This window comes from Budorcas taxicolor, chromosome 7 (assembly GCF_023091745.1).
Source record: "Budorcas taxicolor isolate Tak-1 chromosome 7, Takin1.1, whole genome shotgun sequence".
Classification (NCBI taxonomy): Eukaryota; Metazoa; Chordata; class Mammalia; order Artiodactyla; family Bovidae; genus Budorcas; species Budorcas taxicolor.
In genome coordinates this window covers 48,979,071-48,994,626 of record NC_068916.1, presented here as the reverse complement: position 1 = coordinate 48,994,626, position 15,556 = coordinate 48,979,071, and the positions used below count along the sequence as shown (strand labels likewise).

The 15,556-nt window shown below is 35.7% G+C and overlaps 2 protein-coding genes across 2 annotated transcripts in view; one reads left to right on the top strand and one right to left on the bottom strand.

The window, feature by feature from the left end:
* Window positions 1–9,654, top strand: part of FAM13B (family with sequence similarity 13 member B) — a 63,359-nt gene extending 53,705 nt beyond the window's left edge. Inside the window, exons 18-24 of the mRNA XM_052642949.1 lie at window positions 1,630–1,859; window positions 3,971–4,054; window positions 4,283–4,378; window positions 6,443–6,526; window positions 6,622–6,785; window positions 7,348–7,449; window positions 9,531–9,654. Of these exons, the coding sequence (XP_052498909.1) occupies window positions 1,630–1,859; window positions 3,971–4,054; window positions 4,283–4,378; window positions 6,443–6,526; window positions 6,622–6,785; window positions 7,348–7,449; window positions 9,531–9,654 (884 nt within the window). The remainder of the gene's footprint in view (window positions 1–1,629; window positions 1,860–3,970; window positions 4,055–4,282; window positions 4,379–6,442; window positions 6,527–6,621; window positions 6,786–7,347; window positions 7,450–9,530) is intronic.
* A 3,542-nt stretch (window positions 9,655–13,196) lies between these two features.
* Window positions 13,197–15,556, bottom strand: part of PKD2L2 (polycystin 2 like 2, transient receptor potential cation channel) — a 41,178-nt gene continuing 38,818 nt past the window's right edge. The window contains exons 13-14 of the mRNA XM_052644295.1: window positions 13,734–13,846; window positions 13,197–13,293 (exon numbers count right to left, since the gene is read on the bottom strand). Of these exons, the coding sequence (XP_052500255.1) occupies window positions 13,197–13,293; window positions 13,734–13,846 (210 nt within the window). The remainder of the gene's footprint in view (window positions 13,294–13,733; window positions 13,847–15,556) is intronic.

Sequence of the window (15,556 nt, the reverse complement as noted above, 5' to 3'; positions counted from 1 at the left end):
CATTTTTCAGTATAATTGCATTTTAAAGTATTCTTTATAATAATATCTGAGCATTATAGTTATAATTTTTGATAACTTTAAATCTTGAACACTGGCAAAATAAAAGTTCTCTTATTCTTTTATTAGTTATAATCAAAGTTGAAATAGTATATTGTATTCTTCCAAATGCCTTTCCTCTTTTATTAGTAATAGTCTTTTAATAGGTGCTCTAGATGGTATTGTATTGTATTGTGAAGTTTATATGAGTATTTCAAATATTAAGCAGTTTTGAGTTTGGGTAGGTATTAAGAATTTTTGATGGGTATTTCATCTAAGATTGAGAATATCTAATCATCAATCATTTATACTACAAAGACTAAATTGTAAGTTGTGTTGAATCAAAAACTGGTTTTTGTGTTACTGGGTGTCAGCCCAGTATAGCAGTTGCTAAGATACATTTACTTTGTGGGTATTTAGTGAACATGCTTTTTAATGATTGTTAATACTTAAAGAATTATCTGTACCAAGTGTGGGTGTATAAGGTGGAGCATCACATTTGGTTTACTCATTTGAATTTATAAAACAAAAATTTTAATGTCTGTAAGTACCAAGTACTTGAAGACATCTGAGGTTGTAGCAGTGAACAAGACAGAGTCCCTGTTGTCATTTGAGTTTATTTACATTCTTACGGTTAATTAAGTTCTACTTATTTAGAATTTTCCTTTACAATTCTGTAAAAAATTTTCTCATTTAACACCAGTTTCCAACCATCAATGAAAATCACTACTTTGAATGTATTACTAATGAGTGTCATTAAATTATTAGCCTCCTAATTTCCCAGTTTTCTTTCACTCTTACTGTCCTACAGTAAGTGCATTCTCTGCATCCAGAATTATTTTTTATTAAAAAACTATGTTGTGTCTTATTTATAGCTCTTCAGTGGGCTTCCTTTTCCACTTAGAACAAAGTTCAAACTCTTTGCTGGCTTTCGAGGCTTTTTATAGTCTGCCCTTTCCCCCATTTTATCACTTTTCCTTATTTTCTGTTTTTTTTTTAAATATGTCATGGTTTAAGAACATTGGCTTGACTGTTGCCTCAACTGAGCAGAAATGTTCTTCCCCTAAATCTTCTATACTAGGTTAGTCCCTTTTTAATTCCATGTTCTTCTATATTAGGTTAGTCCCGTTTTATTCCATGTTCAGCTAGGATGTCACCATCTCAGAAAGGCCTTCTTTGTCAGTTCCATCCAAAGGAGTTGCTCTTTCAAAAACCATGTCTCTTTAACATTGTGACATCATTCTGTTTTATCTTCTTTATAGCACTTAGCACTCATTGAAATTATTTTGTGAATCTAATTACTTAGTTTTTATTTTTTACTTCCTGAATATACGACAACAGAGACCATGTCTGTTTGTTGACTCATCAGAGCATCTTACTCTAGTAGGCATTCTATGAATATTGGTTGAAAGAAAAATCATACAGTTCTCCTGGTATATATATAATTTAAATATTTCATGTGACCTTGAAATACCTGAGCCTGTGTATTGTCGATGTATACTTTCCTCTTGTATGTCTTTCGTCTCTTTAGATTTAGTTGCATTTTAGCTAAAATCAGTGGTACTGATTTATCCTCTTGATTTTAAAATGTAGATGCAAAACACAAAACCTCTGATGGAGAATTTGTACCTCAGACACGTCCACGTAGTAACACTCTTCCAAAAAGCTTTGGCTCTTCTCTAGACCATGAAGATGAAGAGAATGAAGATGACTCCAAGGTCATTCACAAGGAGAAGAAGCCATCTAAGGAAGCAACACTTGAACTTATTCTGAAAAGACTCAAAGAAAAACGTGTCGAGAGGTGTCTTCCAGAAGATATCAAAGTAATCTTGAGCTATGGTTTTGCCCAGACTAGCCTTTAGAATCACTGAAATAAAATAATTATGATAGAGGCGTAATGATGTCTAGGTAATCTGCTGCCCTGAGTCAGCAAGTTTGCAGTTAAGAAAAATGTTTTTATCAGTACAACAGAAGTGCCTGAATCACAAGAATAAAACTAAAAAAACTTGAATGTGATCTGTTCACTTACATTGGAAGCAGTTAGCAAGATGAGTGTGTTTGACATACCTGAGTTTGAATCTTGGCCTTGTATCTTAGTAGTTGCATGTATTAAACTCTTAGCTTATGCCAGTACCTGACTGTGCATTCTTCCAGTGAATCCCTTCAGTAGCCATGTGACTGTGATTATGTCCATTAAAATAACACAGTATGGCTATGAGGACTAACGATGCGTTTTTGTGACGAACCATTACTCAGTATAACCTATGCCTAGGGCAGTCCTGGTCAAGGTACTTGGCACCCAAGATCATTTATCAGATGAAGTTTGCTGAAAGAGGGCAGAGGTAGATTGCTTCAGGTGAACTTTTAGTGATGATTCCTGATGTGCACCCCTCTTGACAACAGAGTACACCTCATGGTCTTTTTCCCTTCAAACAGAGCTGGCTTAGAAATTCTAGTAGCTGCCCTCCCCAGTTTTTCTTGGTTTTGCTTTTATGTTATACCAACCTCCTCTCCTCCCCACTCCCTTTCCTATAAATGATTTTGATTGGAGAAGGAAATGTCAACCCAGTCCTGGGTTCTTGCCTGGAGAATCCCAGGGATGGGGGAGCCTGGTGGGCTGCCGTCTATGGGGTCGCACAGAGTCGGATACGACTGAAGCGACTTAGCAGTAGCAGCAGCAGCTTTATTCACATTCATTCTCCTAGGTTTAAGATTCAAACTTGAGGTTGAAATCAGTGTTTTACAAAGTTTATACTACTGAATGTACTTAATATAAAAAACTTGTTATAGAAACCCACTCCAGTATTCTTGCCTGGAAAATCCCATTGACAGAGGAGCCTGGTGGGCTACAGTCCATGGGTCACAAGAGAGTCAGACATGGTTTAGTGGCTAAACAACAACAGAGAGTAACTGGAGAGTTTGTTTGGATTAAAGTGTAGTCTGTGGAACATTGGTTCATTGGTATGTTAAAGGTCATGCTGTCAAACAGAGGGAGAGGGGGTTATGGGAAAATAAATTTGGGGCTCCTGCCTACTACCATTGGAGTACTAATAGATGTCAGAAGAGTATCTTATTTTCAGTATTAAATGCCAGGTGAAGGGGAGCAGAAATCATAGCGTAGAAGTCTGGGGTCACAAATTGATATTGTTGAGCTCTTTTCAGGAGCTTTCCACTATACTAGTACCAGATTTTCTTAATAGTTTAGGAGAAATACCAAGTTATAAGATCTATACTTGTGTATGCATGCATTTTGAATATGTGCTCACACACACAAAAATTATAATGCTACTAGATTATGTGCAAAATTAAGATAATAGGCATTTATTTTGTTTATTGTGTGCTGAGAAGGCACTGTAAATGCCTTTACAATGTATTAACTTGTTTAGTCCTCATTAGAATTCTGTGAGGTAGGCGAAAGTGAAAGTCGCTCAGTTGTGTCCGACTCTTGGAAACCCCATGGGCTATAGTCCATGGAATTCTCCAGGCCAGAATATTGGAGTGGATAGCCTTTCCCTTTTCCAGGGTATATTCCCAACCCAGGGATTGAACCCAGGTCTCCCACATTGCAGGCAGTTTCTTCATCAGCTGAGCCACAAGGGAAGCCCTATGAGATAGGTGATGTTATCCCCATTTACAGATTAGGATATTGAACAAAAAGAAGGTAACTAACCCAAGGTCACTAAGCTCTTGTGTTCATAACTTATTCAGATAAAATATAAATCAAACCACCGAAGGGAATTGGTACCTAGTTACTAGAAGACCAGATTCTCTAGGAGGCTGAAAAACGTTGCCTGCAAATCCATAAGCAAAAGATGTGTTCTTACTAACCTAAGCTAGAGTAATGGGCTGATCCTTTTAACCAAATTACTTACATTGCTGAAGGGAATGATGTAGCTAATGGGAGGGTTTTTTTGTTTTTGTTTTTTTATTCTAGAAAATGACAAAAGATCATTTGGTAGAAGAGAAAACTTCTCTCCAGAAAAGTCTTCTTTATTATGAAAGTCAACATGGAAGGCCGGTAATGTTTCTCTTGATGAAAAGATTTGATTTTCTGTCTTAAAGAACATGAATCACTTTTGTGGCCCACATCTTTGAGCTGTTTCATAGAGCCTTGTTTCCTACATTTAGATGATTACCTGCATATTTAAAATATCTTTTTAAAAATTGGAGGGAAAGTCATATTGCCTAATATTTTAGAAATTTTAGATTTCAGATAACTAGGTGATTTCCGTTTTTCTTGCTTCAGGTGACCAGGGAAGAAAGGCATATTGTTAAACCTCTCTATGATAGATACAGACTTGTAAAACAGATGCTGACAAGAGCTAGCATCACTCCTGTCCTTGTAAGTAAAACATGCGAGTATTTACCTAGTTCATTTTACCAAGACCCACTTTTTCCAAAGAAATCCATACGGTAGTATATTGGAGAAATACACAGCCAAGATAACAAGGATTGTGTATGTAAGGTGAGGTTACTGCTTTTAAAATAATAGGAAATTAATAAGTGCCTAATACTATCTCCCAGGCACTCTTACAGGCATTTTAATCTATGATTATGTTATTAAGTCCTGACAAGTTAAGTTACAACAGATAGAGGATGGTAGCCTCATTTCACAGGTGATGAAATTGAGACTCAGGAGTGATGTGCCCAGGGTCATCTACTTATAGAATTAAAAACTCATGTTTCAGACCCTTGCCTAATTTCTTTCCATTTAAATTCAAGTCTTTGAAAATACATCACTCTTGTGATGGCCATCAGTTCCCTTAATTGCAGAATAATATAAACCTATTTTCATCTTTTTAAATGAAAAAGTCTATTAAAATAATACTATATATTCATATATATGTGCATTTTTTTTAAAAAAGAAAACTTTTAATAACTTACGTGCATATTGAGTGCTGTCTCCAAGTTAACCATTAGATGGTAGGGCTCTAGCTGTGTCTCAGGCTCAAATAGAAGATAGCATGTAGCCCATTCTGCATCAGCGAATTCATTCTTTGGAGCTTATAGTTTGCTTAAACTCCTCTTGAATAGGGGTTCCCTTTAGGCTTTTACATTTAGCCCTTACAAAAACATTCTTTTTTAAACTGGCCATTTTTTAGTTGGCTGTCGTTCAACAGAACTTTATTTAGATATAAGCAGTTTTCTTAGAACAGTGAATCATGTACAGTTTATACTCTTTTCACACATAGCTAGTTTATTTAATACTGATTTTGTCTTTTGATTACAAAAGTGTTTCTGTGTGTCACTGATGTTTTCAGAATTCTATAATAGTATAAGTAGTCTTTCAATTTATTTATGAAAATCACCTTAGAATTCCACAGGTTTGTCTTTAAAAACTGAGTCTATAGGAAGCATTTTTAGATCTTACGGACTCCTAAATTTGACTATGATGAAGAGAAATTTGGAGTCTAAAAGTTAAGCCAAGAGAATAGGAGAGAATCAGTTTTCCAACAAATGGTGCTGGCAGTTCCTCAGAAGTTTAAACATTGAGTTACTAGGTAACATAGCAGTTCTCTTCCTTGGATGTACCCAGGAGAATTGAAAACATTTGTCCACATAAAAATTTGTAGGCATATCTTAGAAGTAGCATCATTCATAATAGCTAAAGTGTAAAAAACTGTCCAGATGTACAGCCAACTGATAGATAAACATGATGAGGTGTATCTGTATGGTGGAATATTTGCTCTGCAAAGGGATGAAGTACTGGTACACTCTATAACATGGATAAATCTTGAAAAACACTTAGGTTAAGTGAAAAAAGCTGGACACAAAGGCCACTTAGTATATGATTCCATTTGTATGAAATATCTAGAATAGTCCAGTCCATTGAGACAGAAAATAGATTGTTGTTTGCCATGGGCTAGGGAGAGAGGGCTAATGAGTACAGTTTCCTTTTAAGATGATGAAATGTTCTAGAAACAGATAGTGGTGATGGTTGCACAACTTTGTGAATATACCGAAAACCACTAAATTGTATACTGTAAAAGAGTGAATTTTATGGTATATGAATTACATGTTAATGAACTGTTTTTTTTTTTTTTAAAAGAAATATGAAGGGGTCCTCAGACCAAGAAAGTTGTCCACTTTGTTAAAAAGAAAAAATGCTCCCAATTAAATTATCAGTGACACTTCATTAGTTAGAATTTTAAAAGCATTTATTGAATGAGTTCTTTAGAATGACCTAGACATAAATTATCATTTATCACTCTTATGCATATATAACAAGTAAAAAGCAAAAATATAGCCAGAAATTCCTAACAATTTTAAAGCATATGGTTAGGATTTTGAAAATAAAGTTTAAGATCTGTTAAAGTTTAAGATCTGTTATACTTTATCTGTAATAGCGAAGTGAATCTTCCTTGAATAATAAAAATGTGACCCATTTGTATGTTTATTGTCACAGGGATCTCCATCCACCAAGCGAAGAGGTCAGATGTTACAGCCAATCATAGAGGGAGAAACTGCACATTTTTTTGAAGAAATCAAGGTAATCCTTAATAGAAATCATTCTGTGATCTTTTTCCTAAAGGAAAAGTTGAAACCATGGCATGTTTGATTCTCTGTTTGCATATATATATTTAGGAAGAAGAAGAAGATGGTGTTTGTCTGTCCTCTGAGTTAAGTGATATCTTGAAAACTGCTGTACAGGCACAGTCGTCATTGGAAAACTCAGAATCTGATGTTGAAGAAAATCAGGAAAAACTGGCTCTAGATCTCCGACTGTCAAGTACTCGAGCAGCTTCTATGTATGTGTGCTAGTTTGTGATTTTAGCCTATTTATGTAAGAAATACTCAAAAATTTAGATGCAAAGAAATTTCAGTGTTAAATAATCAAATACTTGGAGAGAATGAATACAGTGCTCAAGAAAAAAAAATGATTTTAGAAAGCGTGCTTTACAAAATGTGTTGTCATTCACATTTTCTGAATTGAAAATTAGTGTTTGATAAAAATTAAAAGAAACTAAAGTCCTACATTTGCTGTATGACAAAGTGCTGGAACCAGCTGAGAGTTATCTGTTTGTTTATGCTCTGTCAGCTTCTTTACCTGATGCGGCCTTGGATTCTAATTCTTAGCCCTGGCATCAGTTTAGGATCATGTGGGCAGTTGTTTTGTGTTTGTTTTAAGTACTTATGCTAAGCCCTACAAGCAGCTATTCCGATTTAATTGCTCCAAGGTGAATCTTAGACATTGGTTATTCCAGAAGCTCACCAGCTGAGTTGATTTTGCAGCCAGGGTTAGAAACACTGTTAAGAACATGATGAATTTAAAGTACCCTTTCAGATGTTTTCTTCCCGTTTCAATTTTAGGCCCGAATTGCTGGAACAACTTTGGAAAGCCAGGGCTGAAAAAAAGAAACTACGTAAAACATTACGGGACTTTGAAGAAGCATTTTATCAACAAAATGGAAGGTTTGTTTGAGCATCACAAAATTTAATCCTATTTCTTCTTGAGTCACATGTCCTGCCCATATGTTGAAATAAATAGATAAGAATAGAAATAAATTGTGCATATAAGGATGCTAGCATTGAAAATAAAAGTAAAAAACCTTCCTTTATTGCCTGTGGCCCTGCTGTTAATGAAAAGAAAAAGGTAGAGCTGGAGTAAACAACATCTGACAAAATAAATCACTATTGTCCTGGAGAGGTGTGGTTGAGTGGCAGTTTTTTAAGTTTCTTAATTCAGTATCTTTAACCTTTTGGAAGTGTTTGTGAATGAGATCTCCTTTTAGAAAGGGTCCCAAATGTGCCTGTTATTCTCAATTAGTTTGGATTCTTCTACTGAGACCATGGCTGCTTAGGCTGTGTTGTCTCATTCTAGGACACATACTTCCAAGGTGTGCATTACTGTGGCAGTCTTGTGGCTCCTATAATACAATATGGCCAGTGCCCTTTTCTAACTGAGTAATGCACAGTTGACCCAGTGGGACTTTTTTTAAAGTAAGGGAAATACATTCTAATTCAGATTGTGGCCAGAAGTGACGATTAATTTATCTCAGGCCTCAGAAGAGTTTTTCCATGTTACCAGATGATCTTACCAAGCCATTAACTCTATAGTAGTTCTCCCACATCAGTTTTTTGTCTGTTTCAGTTATACCGTGATTAACTGTGGTCCAGAAATATTAAATGGAATGTTCTAGAAATGAACAATTCATAAACTGTAAATTGTGAACTGTTCTGAGTAGTGTGATGAAATCTTGTGTTGGCCTACCCAAGACGTGAATCATCCTTTTGACCAGCATATCCTGCCCCTTAGTCACTCAGTATCCATCTCGTTTATCAGATTAGCCATCACAGTATCTCAGTTCTTGTATTCAATTAATCCTTATTTAACTTAATGTGTCCTAAAGCACAAGAGTAGATATGTTAGCAAATCGGATATGCCAAAGAGAAGCCATAGAGTACTTCAAGTGAAAAGAAGGGTGAAAAGAGGGGTGGAAAGAGGGAAAGAGAAAGAAAATTCTTAATCAGTCAAGGAAGAAAAAATCATATGCTGAGGTTGCTAAGAACTATAGTAAGAACAAATCTATCCATGAAATTGTGAAGAAGGAAAAAGAAATTCATACTAATTTTGCTATTATTAAAAGTTATGGCCCAATGCATGATAGATGTTTAGTTATTAATAATATGAAAAAGGCATTAAATTTGTACAATAAGATGTTTGAGAGAGACCACATTGGCATAACTTTTATGAGTGTATTGTTATAGTTATTCTGTTTTATTATTAGTTATTGTTAATTTTTTACTGTGTCTTAATTTATAAATTAAAATTTATTATAGGTATGAATGTAAAGTATATATAGGATTTGGTTTCAGGCATCCACAGGGGTCTTGGAGTGTATCCCCATGAATAAGAGGAAACTACTGTATTTGAGACTCTTCTGTGTAGGGTGGCATATATGGTTAAAAAAAAAAATCTCAAGTGCATTTTTCAAGTGCTTTCTAATTCTTTGTCTTATTGGTGAAAAAACCTTTGCTTATAATTAGTGTAGTTCAATGTTTTACCTGATTATTAAACTGAATTGCATTGGATCCCTAATATAAAGTGAGAAAGATGACTTTTTTGCTACCAGTAAGATGTTTTACATCTTAATTCACTGAAGCCAGAGTTAAGTAGTATATGAAATGACTCACTGTACTTCTCTAGAACTTAAAATACAGTTACAGACCTGACAGAGTCTAGCAATGTATGTCTTATTAAAATATTTGATTATCTCCAATAACCTCCAATTATCGTTGATACTAATAATATCCATTAATGTGTCAATACATTATATCCAAACACATTAATGGATATTATCAGTATCAATGATCAGAATTTGAAGTGTTTTAGGAATATTCTGTTGGGTCGAAGGGAAATAGTCCAATAATCTTTTTTTCTTGCAGAGCAGTTTTTTATTTGAGCTTATATTGGGTAATATTCTGTCTCACATTATGACTACTTCTGGGGTTTTATTTTCCAGATGATCTCAAAGTTTTATTTTCTCCCTTAGGAATGCTCAGAAAGAGGATCGTGTTCCAGTGCTTGAGGAGTACAGGGAGTACAAGAAAATTAAAGCCAAGCTTAGGCTTCTTGAAGTTCTTATCAGCAAACAAGATTCTTCAAAATCCATATAAAATATGGTCCTTGAAAACATCATAAAATCAGTTGTATTCCCTGAAGCTATCATCGTGTGTACTTGGCTGGTACTTAAGTTCATTCTGTCAGGCACTCAAGAGAGTTTCATTTTATACTTGCTGGTGGTGCCACTAGAGAAATGATGGGAGGGTAAGTAGACCTTATCTAGGGAGTGCGATGTTCCATATTAACCACAGACTGTCCTCTCTACCTTTAGCAAACATCCACTTTTCTTCATTGTTTTGTACTGCAGATACATCGTGTTATTAAAAGACTAATATTTTATCTTTTCAACTTTAAGAACTTTGAAGATAGAAGCTTTTTGTTATTACCAACTTTATTATTTTGTTTCTCATTACTCAAGAAAATTGAGAGGAAAATCTTCACATTGAATTCTTCTTCGGTTGCCTTTTTCTTACAGAATGACTGAAAATTTGAAAGAAAAGCCTATAAATGTGCACATATGCAACTATGTTCTATGTTTTCTTATAAAACCAAAATCAACTGAAATTTCAAGTCCTACAATGGAACATATTTCTGTTAAATGCCCAAAGTGACGCTTTCTCATCCATAGTATGTTAGCAGAATTTTGCAGTTCAGTGGTCACACAGCTCCTGGATGAAGATAACAATGGCTAGACCAAAAAGTGACCTTGCTTATTAGTGTAGTGAAAATACACACCACACATCACACACAGAACTGAATTATATCACATGCTGCCTTTGGGACTTAAGTTACTCTTTGTTTCCTCAGTTGCAGTTTATCAGTTGGTGATGATGTGATTTGTCTGGATTAGATCCTGCGTTTTTTCCCCCTACCCACCTCCAGATAATGTGAGAAAATAGCCATGTCAGCATGTAGGAACTGATGGTGCTCAGATTTGTGTTGTTCAATCAAATGGGCTTAAATTGGCAAAAGAATCATTATGCCTGAAGTGAATCTATTCTTAACAAGGGCTATACCACTGCATTTTTTCTTGTACCTTTGGGGGGTTGCATCTTTTTTTCTTTTTCTTTTTTAATTAGCAAAATCCATAAAGAAAACATCCTCTAAAGGGATTTGCTCAGTCACATGCTATTTAAAGCACCTGGCTATGTGATTATTGTGGTATGCCCCTTGTCATACACTCTAAGCATATCTTTTTTTCTTTGGGTTTGCATGGCTTTTCTTCAGGTTCTTCCCTGATATAATTCTGCTAATTAATTTCACAGAATAGTGACTTTATTTGTGCTAACAATGTAATAGTCATTAACAGCATATTCTGATCAGGCTTGATCTACTTGTTAATTTTTTTCCTGGTGCTTTTTTGGATTGATGTGTGTCTCACTTTGTGCCGATGTTTTGCATGCAGTGACTCATGCATGGTTTTCTTAACTAGCTAATATTCATAATTTGTTTCATACAAAAACAGACTTTTGCAACATCCTTTAATAAGGTGAGGGAAGCATGAACCTTAGACTTCTGGCACTATTACATAGCACATGAAGTAGCTTGATAACAAGTAGCATTTCTAGTACTTCACATTTCACCTGTGTGTGCAATGCCTTTTTTGGGGGGGGGGGAACGTTCCTTGGTAGTGAACACGTTGGGGAATAAAGCACTAAATCTAGCCCTTTTCATGTGGTTTCCTTTTGATACAGCTTGGTTATTCATAATGTACAACCTAGAATCGTGAAATTGAAAATACCAGAAGATGTTATCACTTTCATTTTGAATTCATCATGCAGTGTGCATTTAGTTAATGTCTTTTAGTCTCCAGACAGGAGTATATCCAAACATCTTATTTAATGTGCACTGTTTATTGTTTTATATGAATGTTTTATTTTATATACCACATGCAAAAATGTCCATATGCACTATTTAAATGTCTTAAATAATATATTCCTTCTTTATAATGCTAAATCTATATTAGTACCATATTTTTATAAGTCATTGGCCTGACTGGTTTCATTTTAGAATTAACAGCTGCTTCATGATGTTGGTTATTCACTGTTAATGTTTGGCTGTGAGTAGAATAGATAAAAAGTAGCATAGCAGCACGCATGCTATGTGACAGTATTGTGTGTCATAGTTCAGCAGTAAGTGGTAGAATTAGACAGTTTGTGATAATTTTACTTTGGTACAAGTAAAAACTGTATATCTATATACAAATAATATATAGATATATATGACTGTAAGTATCATTGCATTGCTGTGTCTGGCACCTCATTGTATAGACTTTTGTAATAAAAGAACTTCAGTGTTCTAAGTCTCTGTAAATGTTTTTTGTTTTTTTCACTAGATGTTAAAAAAGAAAAAATAGAAACCTCAAGTGTTCCCTTGCCTTAATGTTCTTAGGCTCTGTTTGAATTATCCCAACCAGAGACCATGTGGAGAGACTGCAGGGTTACTAAACCATGTGACTGGCTATAGCTCTAGGGAGTGGTAAGACAGAGAAGAGCCATGTTGTTGATTTTCTTTGGAAATCTAGGGAGAAGGTGCAGAGAGAATAGTCTTCATTTCTTGTTGCAGTCAGTTATCTTATTAAGAAAATTTGAAATACAGTGTTTAAGAGAAGAGCTTGGTTTGAGGAAGGTGAGTATATTGAACAATTCCTTTATTTGAGTTTTACAGTCCAGGGACTGTTGAGCACATGTGGGAGTCTGTGGTCAAATAATGTTGCTTAGGTTAAGAGAACATGTGGCTCTTCTAGGAGGGCTTATGTAACCTCTATTAGAAAAGTTTCCTTGTAGTTTCCCAAATGCCAGCCATTCACAATTTCCCAACCATCCAAACAGGGCTTTTGCAGCACTCTTATTTATACTTTCCAAACATAACTTGCATTTTTATAACCCTAAAGCCCCTGCTTTGCTCTTTATTTTCTTTTTCAAGGATATTTTGCTTTATAAAGTAATTGAGGAAGCACCTTTGAGAAATTTCAAATGTGTTACTTTAGAAACTATCTAGATGAATTTATCATTTGGAGATGTTAGTGAAATTTCTGTAGGTGGTTGGGAAGTTTGTTCTGCACTTTGCCTTTTTCCAGGAGACTTCCAACTAGGAAGAATGGAGGTGAGATTATTTTACCGGGGGTCTTATATAATGGTTTTCTAGGATTCTAAACGTTTATTGTCCCATGAAGTTAGAACATGGTGTGTGATGAGAATACCAGCAGTTCTTATACTCTGTGTAACACTGTGAAAGTGTCTTTACTTACTTAACCATTTACTTAGAGACCTGCCCCAAGAACTAAAAGCAGTATTATTTTATATTTTGCATTTTCATTCCTAGAATTTAATAATCTCACTATAAAAGCCTTTACCTGTACCTGTGTGTATGTATTCTGGAGGCATGTTGTAGTGTGCATAGAAGGTATATTGTGTCCCATTCCTAGAAATAATCTGATGATTATCATTGACCCTGATGACAGTTTGATGGTGGCTGGTTTTGTGCTTTTAAAATATACCTGAAATAGGGACAAATTTAGGAACTAACTCAGTTCAGGAATAAATTGTTAGAAATGCGCCATGATTGTATCACAGATTCTCACCTTCACTTTTTTTCAGTATTGTAGAGCTGAAACCTTCCTCATCACTCGGTTTAGTTTTAAACTGACATAGTGTAATTCTTTCTCCAGCTCCACAGCATATAAAAAGAGGCTAGAGGATAATTTAGAAGGAGATAGAGAATTAGTAACATTTTTGTACCTAAGGAGACAGTAGGTTATTAGCGTCTATTGTGAAATACTTTGAGTGGGATGATAGTATTTTAAGGTCTCAAAACATGCCTAGTATGGCCAGTTACAGATCTAATATTCTAAAGCTGTGTGGAGCACAGTATTTACTATGCATGTCAAGTATAAATGGCATTTCCTGTTATTTAGAGATGTAAGGACAAAAGCAATTGGTTTTACTCTCACCTTCCATTTAAATAAATGGAGACTTATGCTTTCTATATTACTTTAAAATTGGGTAAAAAAAATGTGGGAAAAAATGTGGCATCTTAATAGAATAAGATTCTGGGTTCAGGAAAATTGTGGGATGTCCCCAGTCCTCATATCATGATATTCCATAGTACCCTGGTGAAAACAAATGCTTACTCTCGGAATTCTTGTTGAGTGACAGTCTGGTAGTCATCTTGAATTTCTGTAGAATAATACTTTTTCTCAAGCCTCTCTTTCCATTTTTTCATCTGCTCTGCACTTTGAATCTCCTGTAAAGTTAGAGGAAAAGTGTATCTGCAGCTTTTATATTTTTCTCTTTTTCAGGCCTATGGCACATAAGCATCACAGGGTTGAGAATCTTAAACTTTACTCTCCAGGGCTGTGGTTTTTGAGCCGCTCTGGCTTTTTGCCCTGCCTGGTTTGAGGCTTATGCATAAGCAGAGTCACGAAGAGAACTTGGTGTTAAAACTGTTTAGCAGGGTTAGGGGTTTTTAAAATTATGAATATTGGCTTATTCCCATTTCACTTCCTGGTGAAATATAAATCCTTCAAAAAACCCATCTCAACCATCACTTTTCTATGAAGCTTTCCTTGACATTCATAGATAAATAATACATTTCCTCATGGAGCAGCAACTAGGTGGGGGCATTTGCACAAGCTCCTAGGTTCTAGTCACTCCACCTCTTCCCTGTAGGTGGTAACTGCTTCTTAAAATTGTTTGTGGATTAATTTGGCATTCTGCAGTGGTTCTTGCTGTCCTTTCATGCTCAGAAATGAATTCTATGATGTAACCCCCCTATTTGAACTACCTAACATATTTCTGTTTTTTGGACTGGACCCTAACTGATGCTTGGTAACCAAGAAGGTCCAAAGAAACAGACCCTTGTAGATAGTGTAACCTCCACCAAGGGACACAGTTGACTTGAGTTTTAGATCACCACCTGGCTATTTGGGATTCCTCAGGCTACTGAATGAGCAGGCAAAGAAGTGACTGAGGTGACTCATCCCAATTACCAAGGAGAAATTGGTGTTGCTACAAAATGGGCTCAGTGAGGGCTATGTTTGGAAGCCAGGGAATTCTTTGAGCAGTGCCTCTTAATACTTCCATGTCTAAAAATAAACTCGTTTAGTTTACACATTGAGTTCTTACGGAATTGTGATCCGAGTTGAAAAGATCTTAATGTCATCCAGAGATGGCCACAGTTACTCTTGGTACTTTGGTTCTCCCCTTCTGGGGAAAAAATAAGAGTGCTTTCATTTGTATATAGGATAGTTCCATCTTATTAGATGGAAACTAGAAATATTGTCATTTTATGGAAGTTCAAGTGTGTACTAAATTGCCAAAGGGGTGAATTGGGCTGACCATTTATTTAATATCTCTCAACTGAAAATTTGCCCTCTTATACTCTTACATATGCTCTTTTATATGCTGTGATGCTGGGTCTCATGCTGTGCAAACCTCATTCGCCAGACTCTCTTGCTACCAGATTTATTAGGTTCTGCCTTATTGGATGATGCCAAGGAGAAGGTTCTTGTTTCCTTTCTGTCAGCATTGCTTCTGCAAGTGATAGTTATCTCCAGCAGTGTTTGGCTCCAGGCTGCGATGGTCCAGCTTCTTTTGGCTTCCCCAGAAGCAGATTCATCACACTCCCTAAGAACTATCAGGAGCAGCAGAGGTGGGATGGAGGTGACCCCAGAGGTCTGAGAAACAGCTCCAGGCCCCTTCTTAAGTGTCTTAGGTTCTGATAAACCCACTTTTTGTAACCTTAGCCCTGGGAGTGGTAGTATCCTCCTACAGTTGTTATTTGTGAGTTGCTTCAGTGTTTTTACTGTTTCTCTCTTCCAGTACCTGTGAAACCAATTCTCTGTAATTTTCTCTGTTTGAAATACATAGTATTTCCATTTTCCTGACTAGGTCCTCACTCATACATGTAGTATGTCATTTGGTCAGCTCTATTTTTGTTTTTAAGGAATGTTCA